This window comes from Geotrypetes seraphini, chromosome 7 (genome assembly GCF_902459505.1).
Source record: "Geotrypetes seraphini chromosome 7, aGeoSer1.1, whole genome shotgun sequence".
NCBI lineage: Eukaryota > Metazoa > Chordata > Amphibia > Gymnophiona > Dermophiidae > Geotrypetes > Geotrypetes seraphini.
In genome coordinates, this window is record NC_047090.1 from 164,240,637 (window position 1) to 164,265,846 (window position 25,210).

The 25,210-nt window shown below is 42.9% G+C and overlaps 1 protein-coding gene across 4 annotated transcripts in view; it reads right to left on the bottom strand.

Annotated features, from left to right (window-relative positions):
* EVL (Enah/Vasp-like) overlaps positions 1-25,210 on the bottom strand; it is a 257,967-nt gene that overhangs the window by 50,723 nt on the left and 182,034 nt on the right. For all 4 annotated transcript variants that reach the window (XM_033952987.1, XM_033952986.1, XM_033952984.1 and 1 more), the window contains exons 4-5: positions 15,260-15,332; positions 10,013-10,071 (exon numbers count right to left, since the gene is read on the bottom strand). In XM_033952987.1, the coding sequence (XP_033808878.1) occupies positions 10,013-10,071; positions 15,260-15,332 (132 nt within the window). The remainder of the gene's footprint in view (positions 1-10,012; positions 10,072-15,259; positions 15,333-25,210) is intronic.

Here is a 25,210-nt window from a genome sequence, read left to right on the forward strand (position 1 = left end):
TTTTTAGCCATATGAAGCTTAACTGAGGCTTTTCCTCCACTTTTTTTCTGTGTCTTCTTTCGTTCAGACTGTGGGTGTATATGTGATGTGTGGGTGGCCTTGCAGTGTCCCATAAGACCCTTGAATGTTTGATTTAGGGCACATTTTGAGGTAAATGGGGATTGTTTGTGTCCCTATCCTTAGTTAGTTGAAGTCATGTGACTCTCCCAAGTGTTGAAAGGAGGCCCTTGAACTGATCAAGCAGCAGAAGTTCTCTGGCCTTCCTCTGATGAAACTCACAAATCATCACTAATGGGAGCTCAGTAGGTTTCTCCTTCTCTCCCAAGGGCTTGAGCCCCTAAGCAAATAAATAAATAAATAAATCTAGCATATTTCTTTAGAATTTATTACCTAGTTTGCTTGCAGTTTATACAGAGGGATTCAAATCCACAAGCGGACCTCACTACTTATAAAAGAAAAAAAAAAAAAAAGTCTCAGCTAGGATTAAAACAAGCCATGCCAATTTATCAAGAGAAATCTCCTAAGTAACATCATAAGAAATGGAGTACTCCTCTCTGTCACCACTAGAGGGGGCTCACTGTAGCAAGGAAGAGGGAAAAGATGGCAGCTCCTGTCAGCTCAGCCCTAGGCTCTTTTTGGTAATTGTACAGTTAGAACACAAAAAGGACATGATAAATGTTTTGTGCCTCCAACCTCACCAGTGATCTTGCAAGACAGTACAATAACAATGGCATTTTCTGCAGATGGCTAATTTTAATAACTGCATTAACATACATTATAACACTTATTATTTAACGGGCCTTATTTAATGCAGGTCCCATTATTGTTAATGCAGATTATTTACTAATAATGCCTGTTAAACAGCAATAAAGTTCATTCATGCAGGGCTTCACCTGCCCTTGTACCAAAAGATTCCATTTTTATCTTACAATTTTCAACATTTTTCAGAAAACACCATGTGGACTGCAGCATTAATCCACTTGAATACATACCCCTCAATATTCAAAACTATTTAACCAGCCAGGAACGGCTTGTGGCCAGTTAAATAGCATATCAGCACCACACCACAGATATTCAGCGGGAGATAGCTGGCTATTTCCTGTTAGGGGTTACCAGACGTCCGGGAACTCGGACATGTCCTCTTTTTAGAGGACTGTCTTGGGTGCCTGGATGGATTTTCAAAATCTGGTGGTTTCTACAGGTTTCCTGAGCTCGGGCCCGCATCTGGAGGGCCTCCGAGCACGCGCGGATGTCACACATCATCATGTCACGTCAGTGCATGGTCAGAGGGTAGGGTTACCAGATTTTACTTTAGTAAAATCTAGACCCCTAAACCCGCCCCTGGGCATAGCCAGTTCCACCCTGCCCCACCCCCAATCCTGCCCTACTCCACCCCCTGCTGTCTGCTCTCTTTGGGCAAGAGGGCATCTGCACATGCTCTCCTGCCCGACGTGATTTCAAGGAAGCTCTTCAAAACCCGGACAAAATGCTGGGTTTTGAAAAGCTATCCGGACCCCCGGACATGTCCTCAAAAAGAAGGACATGTCCGGGGAAGTCCAGACGTCAACCCTAGTCAGAGGCCCTCCAGATGTGGCCACATGCTTGGGAAAGGAAGTGAGGGGGCGTGGCTGGAGGCGGAATGGGGCGGGACTGGAAGCGAAGAGGGTGGGGGCTAAACAGGGCCTCCTTTTGTGGAGAAGAAATCTGGTAACTATCTCCTGCTGAATATCCCGGTTAGCAGATAGCCACTAACTGGCTATACCTGGTGACATAGCTGGCTAGACAAGGATATTCAGCACCAAACCAACTGTGTTTAGTGATCAAAATAGTCTGTCTAAACAGGAGGCCTACCTTCGACCACTAAGCACTTAGCCGGTTAGCATCTGTATATTGCCTTAACAAGCTACGTTGCTGCGGCCAAAAGTGAAACTGGATATTCAATGGCAGTCGCCAGAAACAGCTCAGCATTGAATATCCAGGGCCAATGCCACCCGGTGGACTTAGGCGGGGCTGCCTCCCAAGGTCTGAATATGTAAGTCACCTTTTCTTTTGTTTTACTGGACCATGAATACGTTTCTGACTAGCTCCGCTCTCAAAAGTTGTTAAAATGCTTTTACAGCATCCTACAGAGCAGAAGATAATTTGTTCGTTATGAAAAATAATCAGTTCAAACCCATGGTTCTTTGTCAAAGGTCACACTCATTTAAAAACAGGTACTTACTCAATTGGGAAATGGTTGATGTCATGTGAGGAGGGGTCCTCTTGGACATATTCACCTCAGATACAGCAGCGTAAGGGGGGGGGAATGGAAAACAGTGCAACATGGGCGTGTATGATTGTGGTGGAGGGTGAGGTGAAGGCTGGGGGGGCTGAGAAGCCTGGGTGAAGGGGCTAGCTAGACTGGTAACTGGCACCTGAGGGGTGGGCATGGTTTCTGTACGTGGCAAGAAGGCTCTGTCAGCACTTTTGACGGGGGACCTGCAGGAATTTAAGGGTGTTTGTGCTGATGAGGTTTCTTCGGCCTGGTCCTTCAGGCCTATCTGAGCTACGTTCGGCATGGATTCTTGCACCAGCGCACCTGTAGATCCTCTGACCCTGCCATTTTGCACAGGAGGCGCAGGAAGGGCCACGGGATTAAGTGGCTGGCGCAACATGCCCTTTGCTACAGATGACGCCATCGTTACTGGAGGAGGGGGAGGGGAATGTGAAACAGAAGCATGCTTAACAGACTGATGAGGGGTCGATGGAGAATGGGAACCAGGAGCGGGGGGTGGGGATAAAGAGATCTGTCTGATGGTCCGGGTTACGGTCCCATGACTTGGACGGGTTGGAGAGAAGGCGGAGCCCAGGGACGCTGAAGGCTCTGGAGCAGAATGTCTGTGCTGCAACTCTGGGCATTCGCTGCTTCTGTTAGAGGACTTGAAAGAGGTTTTACTATTAGGCTCAGGGGCAGAAGATGCTGAAGCGATAGCTTTTGCATAGGACGGAGGAGGGGCAACGGCGGCAGCAGCAGCAGCAGTGGCGGCAGAAGCACTGAAGTTACTGTAGTCAGGAGAAGGAGACTGGCAGTGGGAAGGGGAGGAAGACACTTTTATCTGAAGGGTAGAAACTAAAAGAACAGAAGAGAAAATGAAAAGAACACAATGGGCATATATCACGGAATGCAAATAAAGCAGAGTGATTAGGAAAACAGGAACTGAATGGTAGATGGGAATGAAGGCTAAAGGGAACAGGGGAGTCACTGATTTCAATGGTACACAGATGACGCCAGGATGCAAGAGCTGTGCCTTCTGTTTCTTCCGAATGGAGACTTTTAAATGAGCGGCTTAAACTATATTTGTGGCAGCAGAGCCTTGCCTAATAACTTTCTCATCCCAAAGCCAAATTCTGTGGGCTTGACTTCAGGCGCGAGGGACCACGAGACAGCTGCCCAGCTGGCCTACGTGCGGATGGTCCGGGCAGCGCACTCCCAAGAGACGGTGCGCCAAGCAGACGGCCAGGCTCAGTCACTGCCTCTATATCGTTTTACTTAAGAAACAAAATTGCAACGCTCCATGGCCTGCATCCCTGAGAATCGGATTTTTAAAGCAGTGCATAGGGGCGTGGGGTTTGTAAGTAGAATTGTTACTAACACTGACATTAGGACACAAGACAGGATCTGAGGGACATTTCAAATGACCATAAAAAATTACGTATAAAAATTCCACCACCTCTATTGCTGCCCATAAAAGTACAGAGGAATTTTTTTTCTCTCTAAATAATTGGTTTAGTAAAAAAAAATCAGATCACATACCTCCCATAAATATAACACACTCAGGGATTTATCATCGGTTAAAGCCTTGGTCTTCATTCTCAGTTCTTGAGGGCTGCCAAAAAGTCAGGTTTTCAGGATATCTCTCATGAATATACCTAGATATTAGCTGTTACAGGCTGTATAAGATGTATGTGGACTAATGTATGTATGTGGACTGTTGTATCTGGTGTGAATTGTATGCATGGAAGTTGAATGTGTGGTATTAGTTGGTTTTATTTTCTGAGTGTTGTAGTGGGCGTCCCCCCTCCTGATGAACCATGCACAAGCGAAACTCGAGTCAGGGGTGGGGACACTCCTTGTTGAGTCTGATGTAGAGAATGACACGGTGACAGAATTCATCACTGCTCCCATCCCCGTGGATAACCACAGGAAACCATCTCCATGTCATTCTTTAAGGAGAGAGGGAAGAATCAGAGTGTGAATGGGCCCAGCTGCTGCCCCTAAGCCTTGCATTGAAGAATGCTGGTGTAGAAGGACTGAGATTGAGATAGACACTAACGAATGACAGTCTCTGGTATCCAGATCAGATATTGTGATGTCATAATGTCTCATTCCACCAATAAGAGCCAAGCTTATCAGTGATGTCACAATGGCTTTATTATATTATACTTGGCTCACATAAGAATCAGAGTATGAATGGGCCCAGCTGCTGCCCCTAAGCCTTGCATTGAAGAATGCTGGTGTAGAAGGACTGAGATTGAGATAGACACTAACGAATGACAGTCTCTGGTATCCAGATCAGATATTGTGATGTCATAATGTCTCATTCCACCAATAAGAGCCAAGCTTATCAGTGATGTCACAATGGCTTTATTATATTATACTTGGCTCACATAAGAATCAGAGTATGAATGGGCCCAGCTGCTGCCCCTAAGCCTTGCATTGAAGAATGCTGGTGTAGAAGGACTGAGATTGAGATAGACACTAACGAATGACAGTCTCTGGTATCCAGATCAGATATTGTGATGTCATAATGTCTCATTCCACCAATAAGAGCCAAGCTTATCAGTGATGTCACAATGGCTTTATTATATTATACTTGGCTCACATAAGAATCAGAGTATGAATGGGCCCAGCTGCTGCCCCTAAGCCTTGCATTGAAGAATGCTGGTGTAGAAGGACTGAGATTGAGATAGACACTAACGAATGACAGTCTCTGGTATCCAGATCAGATATTGTGATGTCATAATGTCTCATTCCACCAATAAGAGCCAAGCTTATCAGTGATGTCACAATGGCTTTATTATATTATACTTGGCTCACATAAGAATCAGAGTATGAATGGGCCCAGCTGCTGCCCCTAAGCCTTGCATTGAAGAATGCTGGTGTAGAAGGACTGAGATTGAGATAGACACTAACGAATGACAGTCTCTGGTATCCAGATCAGATATTGTGATGTCATAATGTCTCATTCCACCAATAAGAGCCAAGCTTATCAGTGATGTCACAATGGCTTTATTATATTATACTTGGCTCACATAAGAATCAGAGTATGAATGGGCCCAGCTGCTGCCCCTAAGCCTTGCATTGAAGAATGCTGGTGTAGAAGGACTGAGATTGAGATAGACACTAACGAATGACAGTCTCTGGTATCCAGATCAGATATTGTGATGTCATAATGTCTCATTCCACCAATAAGAGCCAAGCTTATCAGTGATGTCACAATGGCTTTATTATATTATACTTGGCTCACATAAGAATCAGAGTATGAATGGGCCCAGCCGCTGCCCCTAAGCCTTGCATTGAAGAATGCTGGTGTAGAAGGACTGAGGTTGAGATAGACACTAAAGAATGACATAGGACGGTTAGAACATAAGATCATAAGTATTGCCATACCGGGACAGGCTGAAGGTCAATCAAGCCCAGTTTCCTGTTTCCAACAGTGGCCAGGTCACAAATACCTGGCAGAAACCCAAAGAGTAGCAACATTCCAGAGCTGAGATTGTGATGTCATAATGCTTTGTTCCACCAATGCCTAAGAGCCAATCACATCAATGATGTCACAATGGCTACATTATCCTATACTTGGCTCATGAATGGGTATAGCCCCTGACCCTCGAGCCTTGCATTGAAGAATGTGTGGAAGGACTGAGGTTGAGATAGACACTAAAGAATGACAATCTCTGGTATCCAGATCAGATATTGTGATGTCATAATGTCTCATTCCACCAATAAGAGCCAAGCTTATCAGTGATGTCACAATGGCTTTATTATATTATACTTGGCTCACATAAGAATCAGAGTATGAATGGGCTCAGCCACTGACCCTCAAGCCTTGCATTGACGAATGCTGGTGTAGAAGGACTGAGGTTGAGATAGACACTAAAGAATTTCATGGGATGGTTTCCCATGGTTATTTGTGGGGATGGGAACGGTGATGAATTCTGTCACTGTGTCATTCTCTAGTTTGATGTGTGTATGCTGTGCACAGATGACAAGGAGGGCGTTGGGTATGCTGGAACCGCCGGTGACATTGTGTAGATCAGTGTTTTTCAACCGCTGTTCCACGGCACACTAGTGTGCCGCGAGATGTTGCCTGGTGTGCCGCAGGGCCGCCATCAGGGCAGTACTACCAGTCCTGCATTCAGGGGCCCGGAGCTGACAGGGGGCCCGAGGCAGGGGGCGCCAGTAGCTCGCCAAGGCAAAGTGAGTCGATCACCCAGGACTCACTTTGTCTTGGCGATCTAATCTATCGAGCCGATAAGTCTTCTTCTCCCCGACGTCAATTCTGCAGTCGGAGAGGAAGTTCGGGCCAGCCAATCGCTGGCTGGCTGGGCGGAACTTTCTCTCCGATTGCAGAATTGACGTCAGGGAGAGCATGCGTCGGCGTCGGCTTTGGGGCCTGTTATCCATTGGTGGGTCCTGTTCCCCGATGGCAGTGGCAGTGGCTTGGGGAACGGCAGGGAGAAAGAAAGAAAGGGGGCAGGCAGGGAAACAGAAGGAAAGAAGAGAAACAGAAAAAAAGAAAGAAAGGTCAGGGAGAGAGGAAGAAAAAGTTGGGGGAGGGAATGAGGTGTGGAGGAGAGAAAGCATACAGGCTGATAGAAGGGAAGAAAGATTGGATGCACAGTCAGAAGAAGAAAGTGCAACCAGAAATCACCAGACAAGGTAGGAAAAATGATTTTATTTTAAATTTAGCAAAGTGGAGGCAGTATTACCACAGTTTTCAAAGGAATTTGCCCAAATAACTTAATAGTTAACTGGGTAAATTCCCAGAGATGAAAACTTCCCTTCACTTACTATGCACAGTTCTGAATTTATATCTGCTGTCTATATTTTACAATATGGTCACCTTTTACTAAACCGCAATAGTGGTTTTTAGCGCAGGGAGCCTATGAGCGTCAAGAGCAGCGCTGGGCATTCAGCGCAGCTCCCTGCGCTAAAAACTGCTATTGTGGTTTAATAAAAAGGATGGAGGGTATATTTGTCTATTTTTGTATGCTATAAAATCCAAATACAGAGAGAGACTGAGAGCTGTTGACGAAGAGCTACGTGTGTGTCTTTCTTCGATTCCAGCCAGAATATCAGCTTTGTGTTCAGCCAAACAGGCCCAGGTTTCGCACTGAATAAAGTATTTTATAATTTTTCACTATTCTGTTTACTTAATATTTCATAATAAAGTAATTATAAAATACTTTCTTTGTGTTTATTTGATTCCTATTCAAGAGAATTACTTTATATATAGTCAATATAGGCACAGAGTTAAATTTTTTAACATTTTCTAATGGTGGTGTGCCTCGTGATTTTTTTCATGAAACAAGTGTGCCTTTGCCCAAAAAAGGTTGAAAAACACTGGTGTAGATAAGTGCATTTGATCTATTATCATAAGCATTTTGTTCTCATTGATTTGTGCCCAATGTGGACGGTTAGGGACCGTGACGTGACAATGATCGTCCCATTGTAACCCTTGCCAGTCTGTGGCATTTAGGTTACAATGAATATATATATATATAGGTTAATGAATATATAGGTTATAATGAATATATATAGTTGAATTTGCTATAGAGCTTGTGTTTTATGCAGTAGTATTCAAGTTTTGCACAAGCATTCATTACTGTTTAAACTCCTAGTTTTGGTGGGATGAACATACTTGAGAGATATTTGCATGTATACTACCTCCAATGCAAATCTCTCATGCATATTCATGAAGCATTCCGCTTAACACAAGACTGTGTTTCGCCACCTGGCATCTTCAGGAACTGTATTTGCAAGGCTCACCAACATCACAACTTCACCAGTAAACTAAGCATGACTCGAGCAGGGACCCAGGGTTCGGCACAAGCCGGGATTCAGCTGACAAGGAAATCAAAGTGCATCCCGGCTTGTGCCGAATCCTGGGTCCCTGCTCGAGTCATGCTTAGTTTACTGGTGAAAGTTGTGATGTTAGTGAGCCTTGAGCAGGCGGTAGTTTTTCGGGTAGCATGCGCTAATCCAGTGCGTGTTCTGACACAATATAGGATACCTCTCTTGATTAACTGAAATAGGAATAGTGTTGGAAATAAGGATGTATTAGGAAAATTATAAAGTTACATGAATTGCTGTTTTATTCATGATTGTTTAGAGCAGGGGTCTCAAAGTCCCTCCTTGAGGGCCGCAATCCAGTCGGGTTTTCAGGATTTCCCCAATGAATATGCATGAGATCTATGTGCATGCACTGCTTTCAATGCATATTCATTGGGGAAATCCTGAAAACCCGACTGGATTGCGGCCCTTAAGGAGGGACTTTGAGATCCCTGGTTTAGAGGATTGGGAGCCTTATTCAGTCACAGCTCCTGAAGACGCTTTGAAGCGAAACACAGTTCTGTGTCGGGCTGGACTGTACAAGCCATAATGGAGCAGGAACTGAGTGAGCAGGAAGGATTTGAAGAAAGACGATTATCAGTTTGTCAGCGAACAAGGATTTTAAGCAAAGTACTTTCGACAGTATACACGGACTATTATGGACACTGAATTGAACACTACGGACTCCTTTTACAAAGCTGAGATAGCGGTTTTAGCGCGCCCTAGACGCTAATGCCAGCACTGAGCTGGCGTTAGTTCTAGCCGCGTAGCGTGGGTTTAGCGTGCGCTAAAATTCTGCCTGCGCTAAAAACGCTATCGCAGCTTTGTAAAAGGGTGTTTGAGTGGCTGGGCTCTTGTCTTTAATCTGTCTCTAACAACGTGTGTTATAATGAAGGTAATTTATTAAAGGAAATAGATAAGAGTGTAATGTTAATTGGATATTTTGCATTATATGAAAATTAAAGTAAACATTTTTCCCCAAAATCTAGGGCTCCTTTTACAAAGCCGCGCTAGGGCCTTAACGCGCAGAATAGCGCGCGCTAAATTACAGCGTGCTAGCCGCTACCGTCTCCTTTTCAGCAGGCGGTAGATTTTTGGCTAGCGCGTGCTAATCCAGTGCGCGCGTTAAAAATGCTAGCGCACCTTTGTAAAAGGAGCCCATAGCTTCTTCATAATTTAATGTGGTAATTCATATGCGCTAGACCGCAGGGGTAGGGAACTCCGGTCCTCGAGAGCCATATTCCAGTTGGGTTTTCAGGATTTCCCCAATGATTATGCATGAGATCTATTTGCATGCACTGCTTTCAATGCATAGTCATTGGGGAAATCCTGAAAACCCGACTGGAATACGGCTCTCGAGGACCGGAGTTACCTACCCCTGCGCTAGAGATATCCTGAAACACAGATAAGTCATTGGCCCTCAAGGACCAGAGTTAGACATCTTTGGGCTTCCTGGTGGCATATTTTCAGCATTAGAAACAGAATGAAGGTGGCCGTTCATCCCTGCTATGCTTTCCTTTAAATTTAGCTGTACAGTTACTTTTATTTTAAAATTCAACAGTACAGAGGCAGTGCTTGATAAAAAAAAAACAACAACAAAAAACCCCCTCCCGATTGAACCTGTTCATTCTAATAAAGGCTTGTCCTCTTACTACAACCTTTCTAGGGAATACATCAGTGTCAATGAATTGGGAAAAAAACAAAACACATATTAGAAGCCAACCAAAGCGCCCTGTTATCATTTTTTCATGGAAGTGGCCATGGCTTAACACCTACCACAGCAGAACGAGGGCAGAAGGCTACATCCTCTTAAAAAAATACCAGTTCTCTGCAAAACTGGCTAATCATGTGGTGGACACAGTCATGGACATGAAGACTTTGGTGTTACATTAAAGGTTAAAACGCTTCAACACTTGCCAGTGGTAGAGGTTCTCCGTTCCAGCGACTCCTGGCGCTGCTGCTGCTCCATCATTTCCCTGAAATAATCACACAATCAAACTTTAAAGGGGATGAGACGTGATATAGTGCTTTTTTTCAGTGTAGTTACAACCAACATGGAGCAGAAGAGTGGTCTAGTGGCTGGAGCAGCTGCCTCCGCACCCTGAGGTTATGAGCTCAAATCCCACTGCAGCTCCTTGTGACTGTGGGCAAGTCACTTAACACTTCATTGCCCTAGGTACATGCTGCACCTCGTGACCCTGGGCAAGCCACTTAATTCAAACAGCCACCCCCTTGGAAAAATAATAAATGTATGCCCTTACCAGGAAAACTTATATCATTCGCTGGCTCCCATTATATTTATATATATATATATATATATATATATATATATATATATATATATATATATATATATATATATATATATTTCTCCAACTGTATGATTCACCAGACTTCTGGCTTACCATCAATCAAATTACTAAATCTTTATAGGAATCACCAAAATATTGTGGGAATCTTACTAAAGGAGGGGAAAAGGCCTCAGACTGCCTGTTAACTGCAATTAAATATGCAATCAGGCTATACAATGGAACGCCCTCATTGGCACAGAAACCACCTCCTTCCAACCAATCCCCCGAAAAACCAGTTAGATTCCTTTTTAATTTTAAATTTCCAATATCCAAGAGCAAATTATAAAGCTCTAATTTAAAATGTCAAGGAACAAATGTTAAAGCTCTGAAGTTCCAATATGAACGGGGCCAACAGAAAGATATAAATATTCAATGTGCGGACTATGTCAGGGTGCGACCATCAAATCGTTACCTGCTAATGTAGTCACACTGCGTACGGATGTGTGCCAGTGATAAATGTTGCTAAAATAGAGACCTAGTGCATTTGTCTTAAACAACATCAAAACTTATCTCTACCGCCCTCTGTTGGTCTTTAGACGACGATGGCCAGCCAGAAGTCTGGCAAATCATACAGTTGGAGAAATATAGATAATGGGAGCCAGGCATATGTCTATTATTTTTCCAAGGGGGTGGTTGTTTGAATAGTTTGAACCCTTGGCATTCATGAGGTAGGAGCGTTTCAAAAGTCACTTAATTCCCTACTGCCCCAGGTACGTTAGACAGATTGTGAGCCTGCCGGGACAGACAGGAAAAAATGCTTGCGTTCCTGAATGTAAACCACTTAGATTATAAGTAGTATATAAATACTATAAATACAAATAAATACCTGTCTAAAATATGTAAACTGCTTTGATTGTGCAAATCATACAGAAAAAGTGGTACGCAAGTCCCATCCATTTTACACAGGTACTTATTTTGTACCTGGGGCAACGAAGGGTTAAGTGACTTGCCAGAGTCACAAGGAGCTGCAGTGGGAACCAATCTCACAACCTCAGGGTGCCGAGGCAGCTGCTCTAACCACTAGGCCACGCCTCCATTCCTTTATGTCACTTTACTTTCAACTTCAATAGTCCGCTTTTCATAAATATCTCCGAGCAGAGTCCAGCGACAAAGAAGGCCCCCCCTACCCTATTCCTCTTGTATATCCCTTGAATGTTTTCTTTTCTTTGCTACATTGTAGTTCTTCCCTCATATATTTTGTTTAGCTGTGTGTCAAGTCCGCATATCTTCTTTGTCCGTGTCTATAAATTTTAACTTTCGCACCCATTTCTATTAATGTAAAACGCCTAGAATTCAAGATAGGAGTTTAATGAAATTTTTAAAATAAACTTGTAGTATGAAACAGATGAAACCAAGCACACAGGAACAGGGGAAACAAATCCACAAAACTCAAAGGAGCAAAACCAAAGTGGAATTGTCCAATCAGAATGGTGCACAAAAAAGTGTCTTTCAACTCATCTGATAAATCCAATATCTTTATTCATCCAAAGTAACTCAATGACTCGACATGTACATGTTTCGGCCTCCCGGCCTGCATCAGGAGCCTTAGGAGTCTTTGGGTGTACACTGAGATCATATATCTGCCAATCAAAACGTTGCTTCGAGTCTTTGTAGCGCTGCAAAACGCCGCGGCTAAGCTGCAAGTGAAAACCAGCGTTTTGCAGCGCTACAAAGACTCGAAGCAACGTTTTGATTGGCAGATATATGATCTCAGTGTACACCCAAAGACTCCTAAGACTCCTGATGCAGGCCGGGAGGCCGAAACATGTACATGTCGAGTCATTGAGTTACTTTGGATGAATAAAGATATTGGATTTATCAGATGAGTTGAAAGACACTTTTTTGTGCACCATTCTGATTGGACAATTCCACTTTGGTTTTGCTCCACAGATGAAACCAAGTCCACTTTTCACAGTTAAGACTGTAAAACTCATATAACTTTCTCTTTCAGTCTGGAGTCAAAGTTTGGCAGTCTCGGTGTAACAGAGCAACTTTCCCCTGTTTAAAAAAAAAATAAAAAAATCCTCTACTCATTTAGGAATTTCTTTCAATTTTTCTACTTTCCCCACTGGCTGGTCCATTTTCTCATCATGGATAAGCATGGCAGATATGCCAGATATGAGATGGGACACACGAAGAAGGAAAAAAAGAGTCCTTACGGGATCTTCCAAGAAGCACAATAGTGAGGAATGTATTACATTACATTAAAATACATTTCTAGACCTCAATACCTTCCGGATCGATGCGGTTTACATCATCAAGAGACTGTACATCACAGTGAAAAGCAAGAGAAATATCATCTTCCTTACTTTCCTAAGAATTTGATAAAAGAGTTGTCTTTAATAGTTTTTGAAAAACAACAAGACGAGGCAATGGAGATGTCACAGCCAACTGATGGATACAAGTCTTTTATTTGAAGTGAAATGACTGAAATATGTGAAAACAAACAAAGCCCCAACTAGGATCTAAGTTTCAGCGACTACGTCACCTTCCTCAGGGGACAATATCAAGCGTGTCAGCGTCTCTATTTCACTTCGTTAGCGTTTGCCTCTTATGCTGAGACACTTAAGGACTTGAGAAGAAAAGCCAAGCAGACAAGACTTGACACAGTTTTCTCATTCAACATGTTGCAAGATTCACGCACCAGAGACTGAGGTGACAGAAGTCGACTTGCTAGCCTCGACTCATCCACCAGAGGTTGATCAGGCTGGTCAACCTACCAGCACCGACATCGCCATCTTGTACAGATACTGTCATTCTGGAGCTGCACGCCTGTCTCTCTCCAGAGGTTGATGTGTCAGAAGTCAACATGTCAGCCTCGACTCATGCACCAGAGGTTGATCAGGCTGAGGTTGACCTCTTCACTAACGTCTTCATTGACCTCTTTATTCACGTCTTCACTTTCTACTGCCATTCTGGAGGTACAAGCCTCTCCCTCTCCAGTGGTTGATGTGACATAAGTTCACCTTGAGTGATACAGTACTGTATTTTTGCAAAGCTGGTTTTTGTCGAGCAGTGTTTTCATAATGGTAGTATTCCATCGCATAATTTCCCATTCTGTGCTATAGCATCCTACAGTTCCTCTGAATTGTTTTGTTCTAATGGTAAGCACACTAAGGGCCCCTTTTTAGAAAGCCCAATAGTGTGTCCCAGTGCGACTAACGCACCAAAGCCCATTCAGTTCCCATGGGCTTTGGTGCATTTGTCACAGGTGAATCGCTATTGTAGCTATGCAAAAGGGGCTCTAATTGCTTTCTGTGGTCGTGCGATACCGTACAGTACTTTGCTGTATTTATTTACCAGCACTGTTGTAATTTTTTGTCTAAGAACGTTACTTCTAATAGTGAGAAAACATGGTGCATTACATTGGTTAATGAGCACACTAATTGTTTACTGTGATTTTGCAATAGTACCTTACTGTATTTATTTTCCAGTACTGTTCTTTGCAATTACAGTCAAACCTCGGTTTGTGAGTGTTTTGCAAGACGAGCAAAACATTTTCGCAAAACTTGTCTCACAAACTGAGTGTTGACTTGATTTGCGAGCACTCCCTCCGAGAACTGGCATCGCACCCCCAAGTTCGCAAAGGACCCCCCCGCTCGAACTGGCACTCCCCCCTCTGCGAACCGGTATCCCCCGCCCAAACAACTTGAAACTTACCCCCGTCTGGCACTGGCACGCAGCCCACAGGACGTGCCGGTGCCGCTTGAAGAACTTCCTGACTCTGCCGTGCCTTGAACATGCATCTGCGCATGCTCAAGGCCTTCGAATTCTCCCTCTTGCATGCTCAAGGCCCGGCAGAGGCAAGAAGCTCTTCAAGCGGCACTGGCACGAGGGGCAAGTTTCAAGTGGTTCGGGCCTAAACAGACTTGCGAGCAGGGGTGGGGGTGGAGCAGCGCCGCTGGCCTCAGGGGGTGGGAGTATCAAGCGAGTTTCCATTATTTCCTATGGGGAAACTCGCTTTGATATACGAGTATTTTAGTTTACGAGCATGCTTCTGGAACAAATTATGTTCGTAAACCAAGGTTCCACTGTATTTTGTTTAAGAATGTTACTTCTATAAGCAGTACTATAAATAAAAACATATGGTTGCAGCATTCTAAATGTTCTACTACGGTTTTTGTCAAATGATAAGCACCTAACTTAAAACATAGGCATCTGTAATGTAGGCCAAGGTTTTAAAGGCCTACATTATAGGCACCTAAGTCCTTTAGAGAATCACGTCGAGCAGTGCCTAAGTCTTTCTCCACCTCCTAGACACGCCTACTTTGGTGATAGGCGCCTAGCTCCAAATTAATTTTTTTTTTTCAATTACGAGCTTGTTGAATCTCATCATTGAAGCCAGTTTAATAATTAAGTTAGGCGCTTAATGGAGCTAACTTTAGGCGGCGTAATAGAATTCCCCAGACTATGTACTGCCGGAACCTATCCTCTCCCATAGATGCAGTGTTTCATTGTTCGTGAACATTTCCAGGAGCGAATAATTGGAATGGACGATAGTAATAGAAACCCCAAGAGCTAGCGCACAACAGAAATGTTACAAGTCTGTTTAGGCAATAGCTGACTTGGCTCTGTACCCGCATCAAAGGCTCTCTGTTCATGAAGACCAATACCTTAGATAAAGCCACCAAAGGTTGGAGCACAGGTATATCAAGAAGAAAAGAAAGCCATTTGCCAGACTGTTCCAAAAACATTCCCTTTATTGCGTCGCCTTAAAAATTCACAGGAACTCCAAAACCTGTCAGTTTCTGCAGTTTCCTACTCCTCAGTGGAGCTAGACACCTACCAGTTTCTTCGCAGTGATATTTCTTACCTTCTCTGTACTTCCATTTCATCTGGAGAGGGTCCATTCTGAATGTTCTGAACCTGGCGCTGAGTAGCTGGACCTAGGTTAAATACATAAACATACAAAGGTAATGTCAAGAGCTTCCATTCTGTGAAATTCCAAGGGGAGGAAAAACTTCACATACAACAGAGCCTACCTACATATTGGCGTTCTTTTCCTAATCCGTCGAATCTCTTTCTTAGACTGTAAACCGCTTAGACCTGACCAGTACAGAATTTGCAGTATAACAAATATAAATACATGTAAATACAAATGTCATATGAAGAACATATGAATAGCCTTACTGGGTCAGACCAATAGCTCATGCTCATGGTGGCCAATCCAGATCACTAGTGCCTGGCAAAAACCCAAGGAGTAGCATCTTAAAGAATAGCAAGATTCCGGAATCCCAATGAAAGCAACATTCCAGAGCTGAAACAGTGCTGTCATAATGCCTCATTTCACAGTCTTTCCTGATATGAGAGGAGTTCCATCCCCTTTATCATCTTGGTCACTCTTCTTTGAACCTTTTCTAGTTCTGCTATATCTTTTTGAGATAAGGCGGCCAAAACTGAATGCAATACTCAAAGTGAGGTTGCACCATGGAGCGATACACAGTATTAGAACATTCTTAGACTTGTTTACTATCCTTTTCTATTAATTCCTAGCATCTTGTTTGCTTTTTTGGCCACTGCCACACATTGGGTGGAAGGTTTCAGCGCATTGTCTACAATGACACCCAGGTCTTTTTTTGGGATGCTAACCTCTAAGGTGGATCCTAGAATCTGGTAACTATGATTTGGGCTATTCTTCCTAATGTGCATCACTTTGCAGTTATCCATATTAAATTTCCACTTGCCATTTGGATGCCCAGTTTTCCAATATCCTAAGGTCTAACTGCAATTTTTCCACAGTCTGCATGTGTTTTAACCAGGGCTGTGGAGTTGGAAGCAAGTTTTGGGTTCCTTGAGTCGGAGTTGATGAAAATGTGCCGACTCCAACTCCGACTCCTAACAGAGTTAAATTGTATGTCATGAAATTTTTTAACAAAATATGATGTGGGAGAGAAATAATTTCTTTTAAGGCTAAATTTTTCACTCGTCTATTTCGTCTTCAATCTTCTTATCAATGTTTCAAGGTTTTATTAAAATTTTATTTAATCGCTTATCTAATTTCTAAGTGAGTTTACAATATATGTAAAAAAAAAAGAACATGAACATAATAAAAATGCCATTAACAATACCATTAATACTTATTAAAAAAAAAATATATATATATTATATATATAATTGTTCAAGTTAGTATATCATTCTTATCCAAACCACTCGCGGTATCCTTCATAGTCAGCTGGACATACTTTCACATTAAAGTTGAAGTGGATATTGGAATCAAACAGGGGATATAGAAACCTCAATGGCTCGCAGCTGTTCACTATTTAGAACCAGTCTAAGTCGTGACTGCCTAATGCAAGCTATCACCGGTTTCAACAAGCTCCCTGTGCATTAAATGTACCTATATTTAACTTTCTTTAATATAGATATTAAAAGTACTTAGCTTATCTAAGTGTTAGTATTTCCTTATTCTAGTTGAAAAGACTAGGAAATCTATTATCACGAATGGGATGATGGTCACAGGCTCTACGGAGTGTCTCCGTTTCACTCAAAACTGAGCTTCATCAGGAGGTATGCATACAGATAATATATTAATCGCATCAAATTTATTTAATGCTTTTCCATGAATGGCTAAGGATGCGGCTCATTCTGCCGCTCACCCGCTCAACGCACTTGCACTGCAATGGTTTCTGTATCCCCTGTTTGATTCCAATATCCACTTCAACTTGAATGTGAAAGTATGTCCAGCTGACTATGAAGGATACCGCGAGTGGTTTGGATAAGAATGATATACAAGTGGTACCTTGGATTACGAGCATAATCCGTTCCAGGAGCATGCTCGTAATCCAAAATGCTCGTTTATCAAAGCGAGTTTCCCCATAGGAAATAATGAAACTCGCTTTGATGCGTTCCCCCCCCCTGAGAACCGCCATTGCTCCCCTCGAAGGCCCCCCCCCCCCGCGATCAGGCATCCCCCCTGCGATCCGGCACCCCCCCACGATACAATTGGGCACCCCCCCACCACGATCTGACCCCCCCCGACACAATTAGGCACCCCCCCGCCGCTTCTTACCCTCATCTGGGTTCTTGAAGATCTGCCTACTCGTCTGCTGGGCCTTGAGCATCTGAGCATGCTCAAGGCCTGCGAGTTCACGTTCACGTTCAGAACGTGAACTCGCAGGCCTTGAGCATGCTCAGATGCTCAAGGCCCAGTAGATGAGTAGGCAGATCTTCAAGAGCCCAGATGAGGGTAAGAAGCGGCGGGGGATGTCGGATCGTGTCGGGGGGGGGGGGTCGGATCGTGTGTGTGGGGGTGCTGGTTCGAGGCAGGGGGGTGCCGGATCGCAGGGGGGGATGCCGGATTGCGGGGGGTGCTCGTAAATCGAGCCATACTCAGTTTCCGAGGCACCGATTTTGCAAATGTTTTGCTCGTCTTGCAAAACACTCGCAAACCGGTGCACTCGTAAACCGAGGTACCACTGTACTAACTTGAACAATTATAAGAAGAATGAAGAAGAAATAGACGAGTGAAAAATTTAGCCTTAAAAGAAACTATTTTTCTCCCACATCATATTTTGTGATGAGGGTAATTTGTCATTGCCGCAATGTGAGTGTATGTTGTTAATAATGCAAATATTATAATGCTTAAATTTCTTATTTTACAGATAAAAATTTGATTAACCCACTTTTTCAGGCTATGTTTTATTTTTAGAATAAAGTTCTTTGATTACAAAATGTAATATATTTTATGATCATAAACTCCTACTGAACAAACTCAATGAGCTAAGTCTGACTGGAACTGTCCTCAACTAGTTCAAGGAATCCTGACAGAGAATACTGTGTATGGAAAGATGGCACCTTCTCCCGAACCTAGAAAGCAGCCTGTGGAGTACCTCAGGGGTCCCCACTCTCACCGGTGCTCTTCAACATTTTTATGAGCACCCTAGGCAACCTCACCTTCGAGATGGCGAATGTCTACTATCCTATTTAGATGATATAGTCCTCTTAATCCCACTTTATGCCAGCGCTAATGAGGCCTCTAATTAGAGAATGACACGGGGACAAATTTTTCTCTGTCCCCGCAGGAGCTCATTTTCCCATCCCATCCCCGCGAGTTCTTTTTCTGTCCCTGCCCCATTACTGTCCTCATCTGCACAAGCCTCAAACACTTTAAAATCCTAAGTAGCAACATTCTAGAGCTCAGATTGTGATGTCATAATGCCTCATTCCACCAATGCCTAAGCTCTGTCCTCATCTGCACAAGCCTCAAACACTTTAAAATCATAAGTGTTCGAGGCTTGTGCGGTTAAGGCAGAGCTTACAGGAATGGGAGAGAGACAGTGACAAAACTCGTGGGGACAGGGTGGGGAAATTGAGTTCCTGTGGGGACGGGAACAAATTTGTCCCCCCGTGTCATTCTTTACCTGCAATAAAGTTTCCAATGGCACAGAAAAAAAAATCTACTCTTAGGCACTCTCCAATAAACTAAAACTAAACACCACCAAAACAAAGCTTCTTTGGTTCCACAAAGCCACACAATCAGCACCCACAAGACCTCCAAGGTGCTTGGAATTCTGCTTGACTCCACATTTTCCTATGAACCTCAAATATCCAACCTCTGGGGGGAAAAAAAACAACCTTTCTACAGCTTAAAACAACTGAGACTGATCAGACCTTACTTCGATAGCAATCACTTTGCAATTCTGGTTCAAATGCTAGTCCTGAGACAATGTGACTATTGCAATTCTGTCCACCTCCTCCCAAATGTACAAACTCCAGTTGATTCAAAACCCTGCTCAAACTGATATTCGGCTTTAAAAAAAATACGACCTTTCTCTGCATAATACCACATGCTTCACCGGCTGCTTGTAAACGCACGAATTTTGTTTAAAGTTTCCCGCATTGTACACCATGTACTAAACACCAGCTCACTGGAGCAGATAACCCCCTTGTTCTCCACCTCGTCACCTCAGCCAGGATCAACAACACAACAGCTGATCATCCCCTCATCTGAGGGTGCGAAATACACACAGACATTCGACACCTGTTTCACGTACATTGCTACAAGAGCCTGGAGTGCCCTTCCAACATCCTTAAGAACAGAACTGAACTACCTCACCTTCAGGAAAAAAAAAAAACTAAAAACATACCTATTTGACAAATTCCTTTCAGCTCATTAACTCTGCCCTCTCTCCATGTCAATGTAACTGTTCCCTCAACAATGATATAATTACTTCCCCTCTTGCAACAATCCCCCCCACTTTTACGAAGGTGCACTAAGCTTTTTAGCGCATGCTAAATATTAGTACGCATTAAACACATGCTAAATGCTAACACGTGCATGTTATCCTATGGACATGTTAGCGGTTAGCATTGATTTAGCGTGTGCTAAATCCGCGCTAAAACGCTTAGCACGCCATCGTAAAAGTGGGGGGGATTCCATCTCCTTTATTTAGATATCTAGATTAGGGCTCCTTTTACTAAGCTGCGGTAGCGTTTTTAGCACGTGCTGCAGATTAGCACGCGCTTACCCCCGCGCTTCGCGGAAAAACTAATGCTAGCTCAATGGAGGCATTAGCGTCTAGTGCACGCGGCATTGCGGCGTGCGCTAAAACCGCTAGTGCAGCTTAGTAAAAGGAGCCCTAATCTAGATATCTAAATAAAGGAGATGGAGTCAGAGTCGGAGATCAAGATTTTATGCACCAAGTGCAAGGCCCTGGGGTTTTAAGAACTTTGAACAGTTTAGTGTCATCTGTAAATTTACCTGCCCACCCCTCCCCCCCACTCTTTACAAAGCTGCGTTAGGCTTTTTTATCACTGGCCATGGTGGCATTAGCTCTGACGATCATAGGAATTGTATGAGCTTCGGAGCTAATACTGCCGTGGCCGGCGATAAAAAAGCCTAACGCAGCTTCATAAAAAGAAGGGGGTTAATCGCCTTACCCATCGTTCCAATTTCCAGATCATTTATAAATAAGTTAAACAGCACTGATCCCTGCAACACTCCACTATTTACCATCCTCCATTGAGAAAAATCGCCATTTAACCCTACCTTCTGTTTTCTGTCTGATAACCAATTCCTAATCCACAACTCCTATCCCATGACGCTTTAATATTCTCAGGAGCCTCTAATGAGGAACTTTGTCAAAAGCTTCCTGAAAATCTAGATACACACCAACTGGCTCACCTTTATCCACATGTTTATTCATACCTTCAAAGATTGTAAGCCCTCCAGGGACAGAAAAAATATCTATTGTACCTGAATGTAATGTACCGTGAGCTATTACTGAAAACATACAAGCTAAATTCAAGTACACAGCCTTAGGTGAATTTCTTTATAAAGGCAGTTAATAAAGCCCAATAAATAAATACATGCACTCTTCCAAGCCCTTGATCCCAAAGGCAAGTCAGTTAGGTTTTATGCACATATTGGAAAAGGTAGAAATGTCAACGGGGAAGGTTCCTAAGACTGACATGTATTGCTGTTTTGCAATATGGAATCCATAGACTTGTGAGGAATTCCCCAGAACACACCTGCTTTCTGTACTTTTAAAACCCCACATGCTGCCATCCATACGTAATATCCTTTCTAATGCATCTATATGTAATATCTTTGCTGCCATCCATATGTAATATCCTTTCTCACTCATATTATAGGAACAAAAGCATTTAAGACATCTAAAATTTACTCCTGAATACCTTTCAGATGTTGTATGTTCAAAACACCTCAATGAATTGTCTTAGGGCCTGTTTTACAAAGCCGCGAAGCCCATAGAGATTTAAAGGGCCGCGAGGCTTTGTAAAACAGGCCCTTAGTGCCTGCACAGAGAAGACATCGTAAAGGCATGACGGACAGAGATATTCAAGAGAAGCATGCTAGCACTTACAAGTTTATCCTTTTTTTTTTTTTCTTTTTCATAGTTCAATAATTTTTTTATTGGTATTTAAAGAAGAAATCATACATATATGAATCTCATCACAATACAATGCAATATAACACAGGCCATATGTATGAATGACAGGTAAAAAGAAACCAAACCAACCAAAACTAGATAAACAGCAAATTAACAATTAAATTAATGATCATTGATACTACCATAAATACAGCAAAAAGGACAAAATGGATGTGCATCTTAATCAGACAAATCATAATCAATCATTATGGTTTAACAGGCTATAAGATTCCAGTGGCTGCCATATTTTAGTAAATTTATTTAAAGCACTGGATCTTTCTGCAGCAACTCGCTCATATTTGGCAGTTAAAGTGTTCCACCTGGTTATATATTCCACTATTGATGTATCCTTCCAATTTTGCAAAATAATTTTAATAGCCAAATTGAGCAAAATTCATAGTAATTTTGAGTGAATATCAGGCATTGGCTGCTGAAGACTAAAATGACCCAATAGGCTCCTTTTACGCACACTAGCCAAAAAACTACCGCCTGCTTAAATGGAGGCGGTACCGGCTAGCGCGCGCTAAAACCGCTAGCATACCTTTGTAAAAGGAGCCCTTAATATAAGAGACTCCTTTATTTCCAGCAAAGAACTGACAGCGTCCCATACACGAAGCCAATATTCACGCATATATTATGGCATTGTTAAAAAATTATTAGGCGCCAAGACATTCCTGTATTGCGATTCTTCTTTCCTTTTTGCAGCAGGGCAGTTCTTCCATGGCAGGAAGTATAAAGTGCCAACAGGTACACTTATCTTTCAAAGCAACGGAGTCACGCCGTCAGTTCAAAATATGTGATGCAAATGTTACCCCGCAGACAAAACATGTGTCCTGACCTCAAAGTGGTCAAGAATTTTTTTTTTTTTTTGTACATAAATAGTCTAAAGGTGAACTGAACAAATTAGTTTGCAAATTATATATAAGATGCCAACACACCCGCACACGGCATATTTGCAATCTACATATTAAATTTAGCTGCTATATACTTGATCTGAACAAAGCCCTAATTAAAACTAGCTTTAAACTCCCCAGCTCTAGAAATACTGAATAGGTTAACAACTCTCACAAGTTTTAAATATTCTCCAGCCTGGAACATCTTCAACATGTAATATATACCATATAACACACCATATTATACAGTATATACAGTGTCTGCTTGTCACAGTCTATAAAATCCAAAATACCACGCAATTAAGTTACCAAAAACTGACATGAATGCAAGCATCAGCCTGAAAGGAACCACAAACATTCCTTCACAGATTTAGTCAGGCAAGGAGGCTTAACCAAATAATCTTTAAATTTAGAACGACAGCGTAATATCCAGCACAATTCAATATAAGATAGTAAGTATTATATATGTTTTCTAAATAAAAGCATAATTGTATATATGTGAAAGGATAACATATTTCTGAAAGTTACAGCTTATGATTTTTCTTTATATTTCCTGCCTTGCCATCAGTCTGTTCCAGCACTACAAAATTTTAATTTTCTCTTTCCTTCAAATGGTTTTGACTAGAGAGAAATGAAGAAAGGCTAAGATTCTGGTTTTCTCCAGGACTGATCTGTCTGCTGGAGCTCCGCTCGATAATAAAATAACCTTAAAATGAAAGCGGCACAAAAAAAAAAAAAAAGCAAACCACGTTCCCTAGAAGAAAAGAGGGAGATCCCTTTCCCGCTCAAATTGCTAGAGGCAAAAAAGCTTCAGAAGTCAGAAAACGCCCTTCACCTACAAGACATTCTGCACAGGAAGAGCCAGTCACAGTGGCAGAAGCAGAAACAGTGGCAGAGACACTCTCTGCTGGGCATAGTATGACGGGGGGCCCTTCAGCAGAACAATTTCCCCCCCACTGCACCTGCTCACAGTTAGGACTCACCTGCCCTCTCAGTACGGACCAGGTTACACGAAGTGTAACCGATACTCCGCTGCAGCAGGGCAGCGCGGCTTTCGCTGTAAATATTTCAGCAGGGCATCCGACTCGTGTGTCTCTGAGCCCCGGAGTGCACGGATCTGCCGTCCCAGACGAGACCCACCTGCGCAGCGCCAGGGAGCTCTGCTGGCGTTTGCTACTGAGATATGTGACTAAACCCCGATGCTTTTCCAGCATCTAATGTGCACAATGAACTTTAATAGCAGAAATCTGAGCAAGCCCAAACCAACAATTGGTGATGAAATGAAGGCTGAAGACGGCACGTACTGTGACAGAAGCTGAAATGTGGAGACTTAAGGATCAGATGCTCTGTTGCATAAATTGTCCATCTGTTGTCCTTTTTGCCCGTTCTCGTTTCTGTTCTAGTTCTTCCTCTTCCTTCCTGTTTTGAAAATATTCCCATGTCTCTGTGGTTTCATTCATTTCTTGATTTCCCTTCACAGCATCTGCAGCCCTGGGTTCCCACTCTCTCTCTCAACTGTCCTTGCTAAGGGTCAGACTCTATATAATATTGTTTAAATATTATGCCCCTCTCACTCCATCTCACATTATCCTGTATGCATTTTAGTCTTAAAGAAAACACAAGGTCATCTCTAAAAAGGGAAAGAATATATATACTAAACTAAACCAAACTAAACCTAAAGATAGAGCTCGACACGGTTTACAGGTAATTCAATAAATGAGGGAAGGACATAATAAGAAATTAGGGGTTATGAAGAGGATAGCTAGCTTTATATTTTCAATAGATTGCTTTACGTTTTGGAGAAAAGCCAGGTTTTCAGATGCTTTCGGAATAATTGGAATAAGCCTAGGTTCCGCAGCGGGGTAGGGAGGTTATTCCAAAGCTCAGTGAATTTAAAGAAAAGGGATTTCCCTAATTTACCTGCATACATGACGCCTTTTAACGAGGGGAAAGATAGTTTGAGTTTGTGGGCGGGTCTGGTAGTGTCAGGTCTCGAAGAATTCCAGGATAGTGGAATTAGGGGAGGAAGAATGCCAGAATGCCATGTAGGATCTTGAAAATTAGGCAGGTACGTTTGAAGTGAATCCTAGAAATCACCGGAAGCCAGTGAAGTTTTGACAGAAGTGGGGAAACATGATCGAATTTGCTTTATGCGAAGATCAACCTAGCCGCAGTGTTCTGGATCCGCTGAAGTCTTTGAAGATTTTTCTTGATGAGACTTAGATGGAATTACAATAGTCCAGTCTGGAAAGAATGATTGTACAAGGACAGCAAAATGTTGTGGGCGGAAGCAGGATCTCACTTTCCTCAACATGTGAAGACTAAAAAAAACATTTTTTTACCAGAGAGTTGAGATGATCATTAAAGGAAAGTGTAGAGGCAATAATGATGCCCAAAACTTTGCTTGAGAATTCAATCTGCAGTGTGGGACCAGAAGGTAGTGGAATGAGCGTGGGTAACTGATCTAATTTTGGGCCAAGCCAAAGTAGTTTTGTTTTGGACTCATTCAGCTTCATTTGTACAGAGAGGGCCCAGGATTGGAGTTTCGTTATGCAAGCTGTTATATTTTCGGTGAGGTTAGTGAGGTTCAAATCTATCTCAAGAAGGACAAAGATGTCATCTGCATATGTAAATAGAGTTTCAAAGGGAAATAGATGGAAGAATTTCAAAGAAGACATATAAATGTTGAAAAGAAGAGGGGACAGGGGTGGAAGAATTTCAAAGAAGGGCTTTTTATAAATAACTCTAAGGGACGATGGGGGACCCGCGGGGTTAAATATAACTGGAGCCGCGAGGCTCGTCTTCTACTCTGACTGCCCTGCCGCTCACACAGCCGATCGGAAGTCTTCCCTGACGTCCCGCGGGGAAGAGATGCAGGGCAAACTCGGTGCCGGCCTGTTCCCGATAGCGGCAGTGGCAGCCTATTCCCCAGTGGCGGTGGCAGCATTTTCCCAATGGTGGTGGCATAGGGGAAGGCAAGGA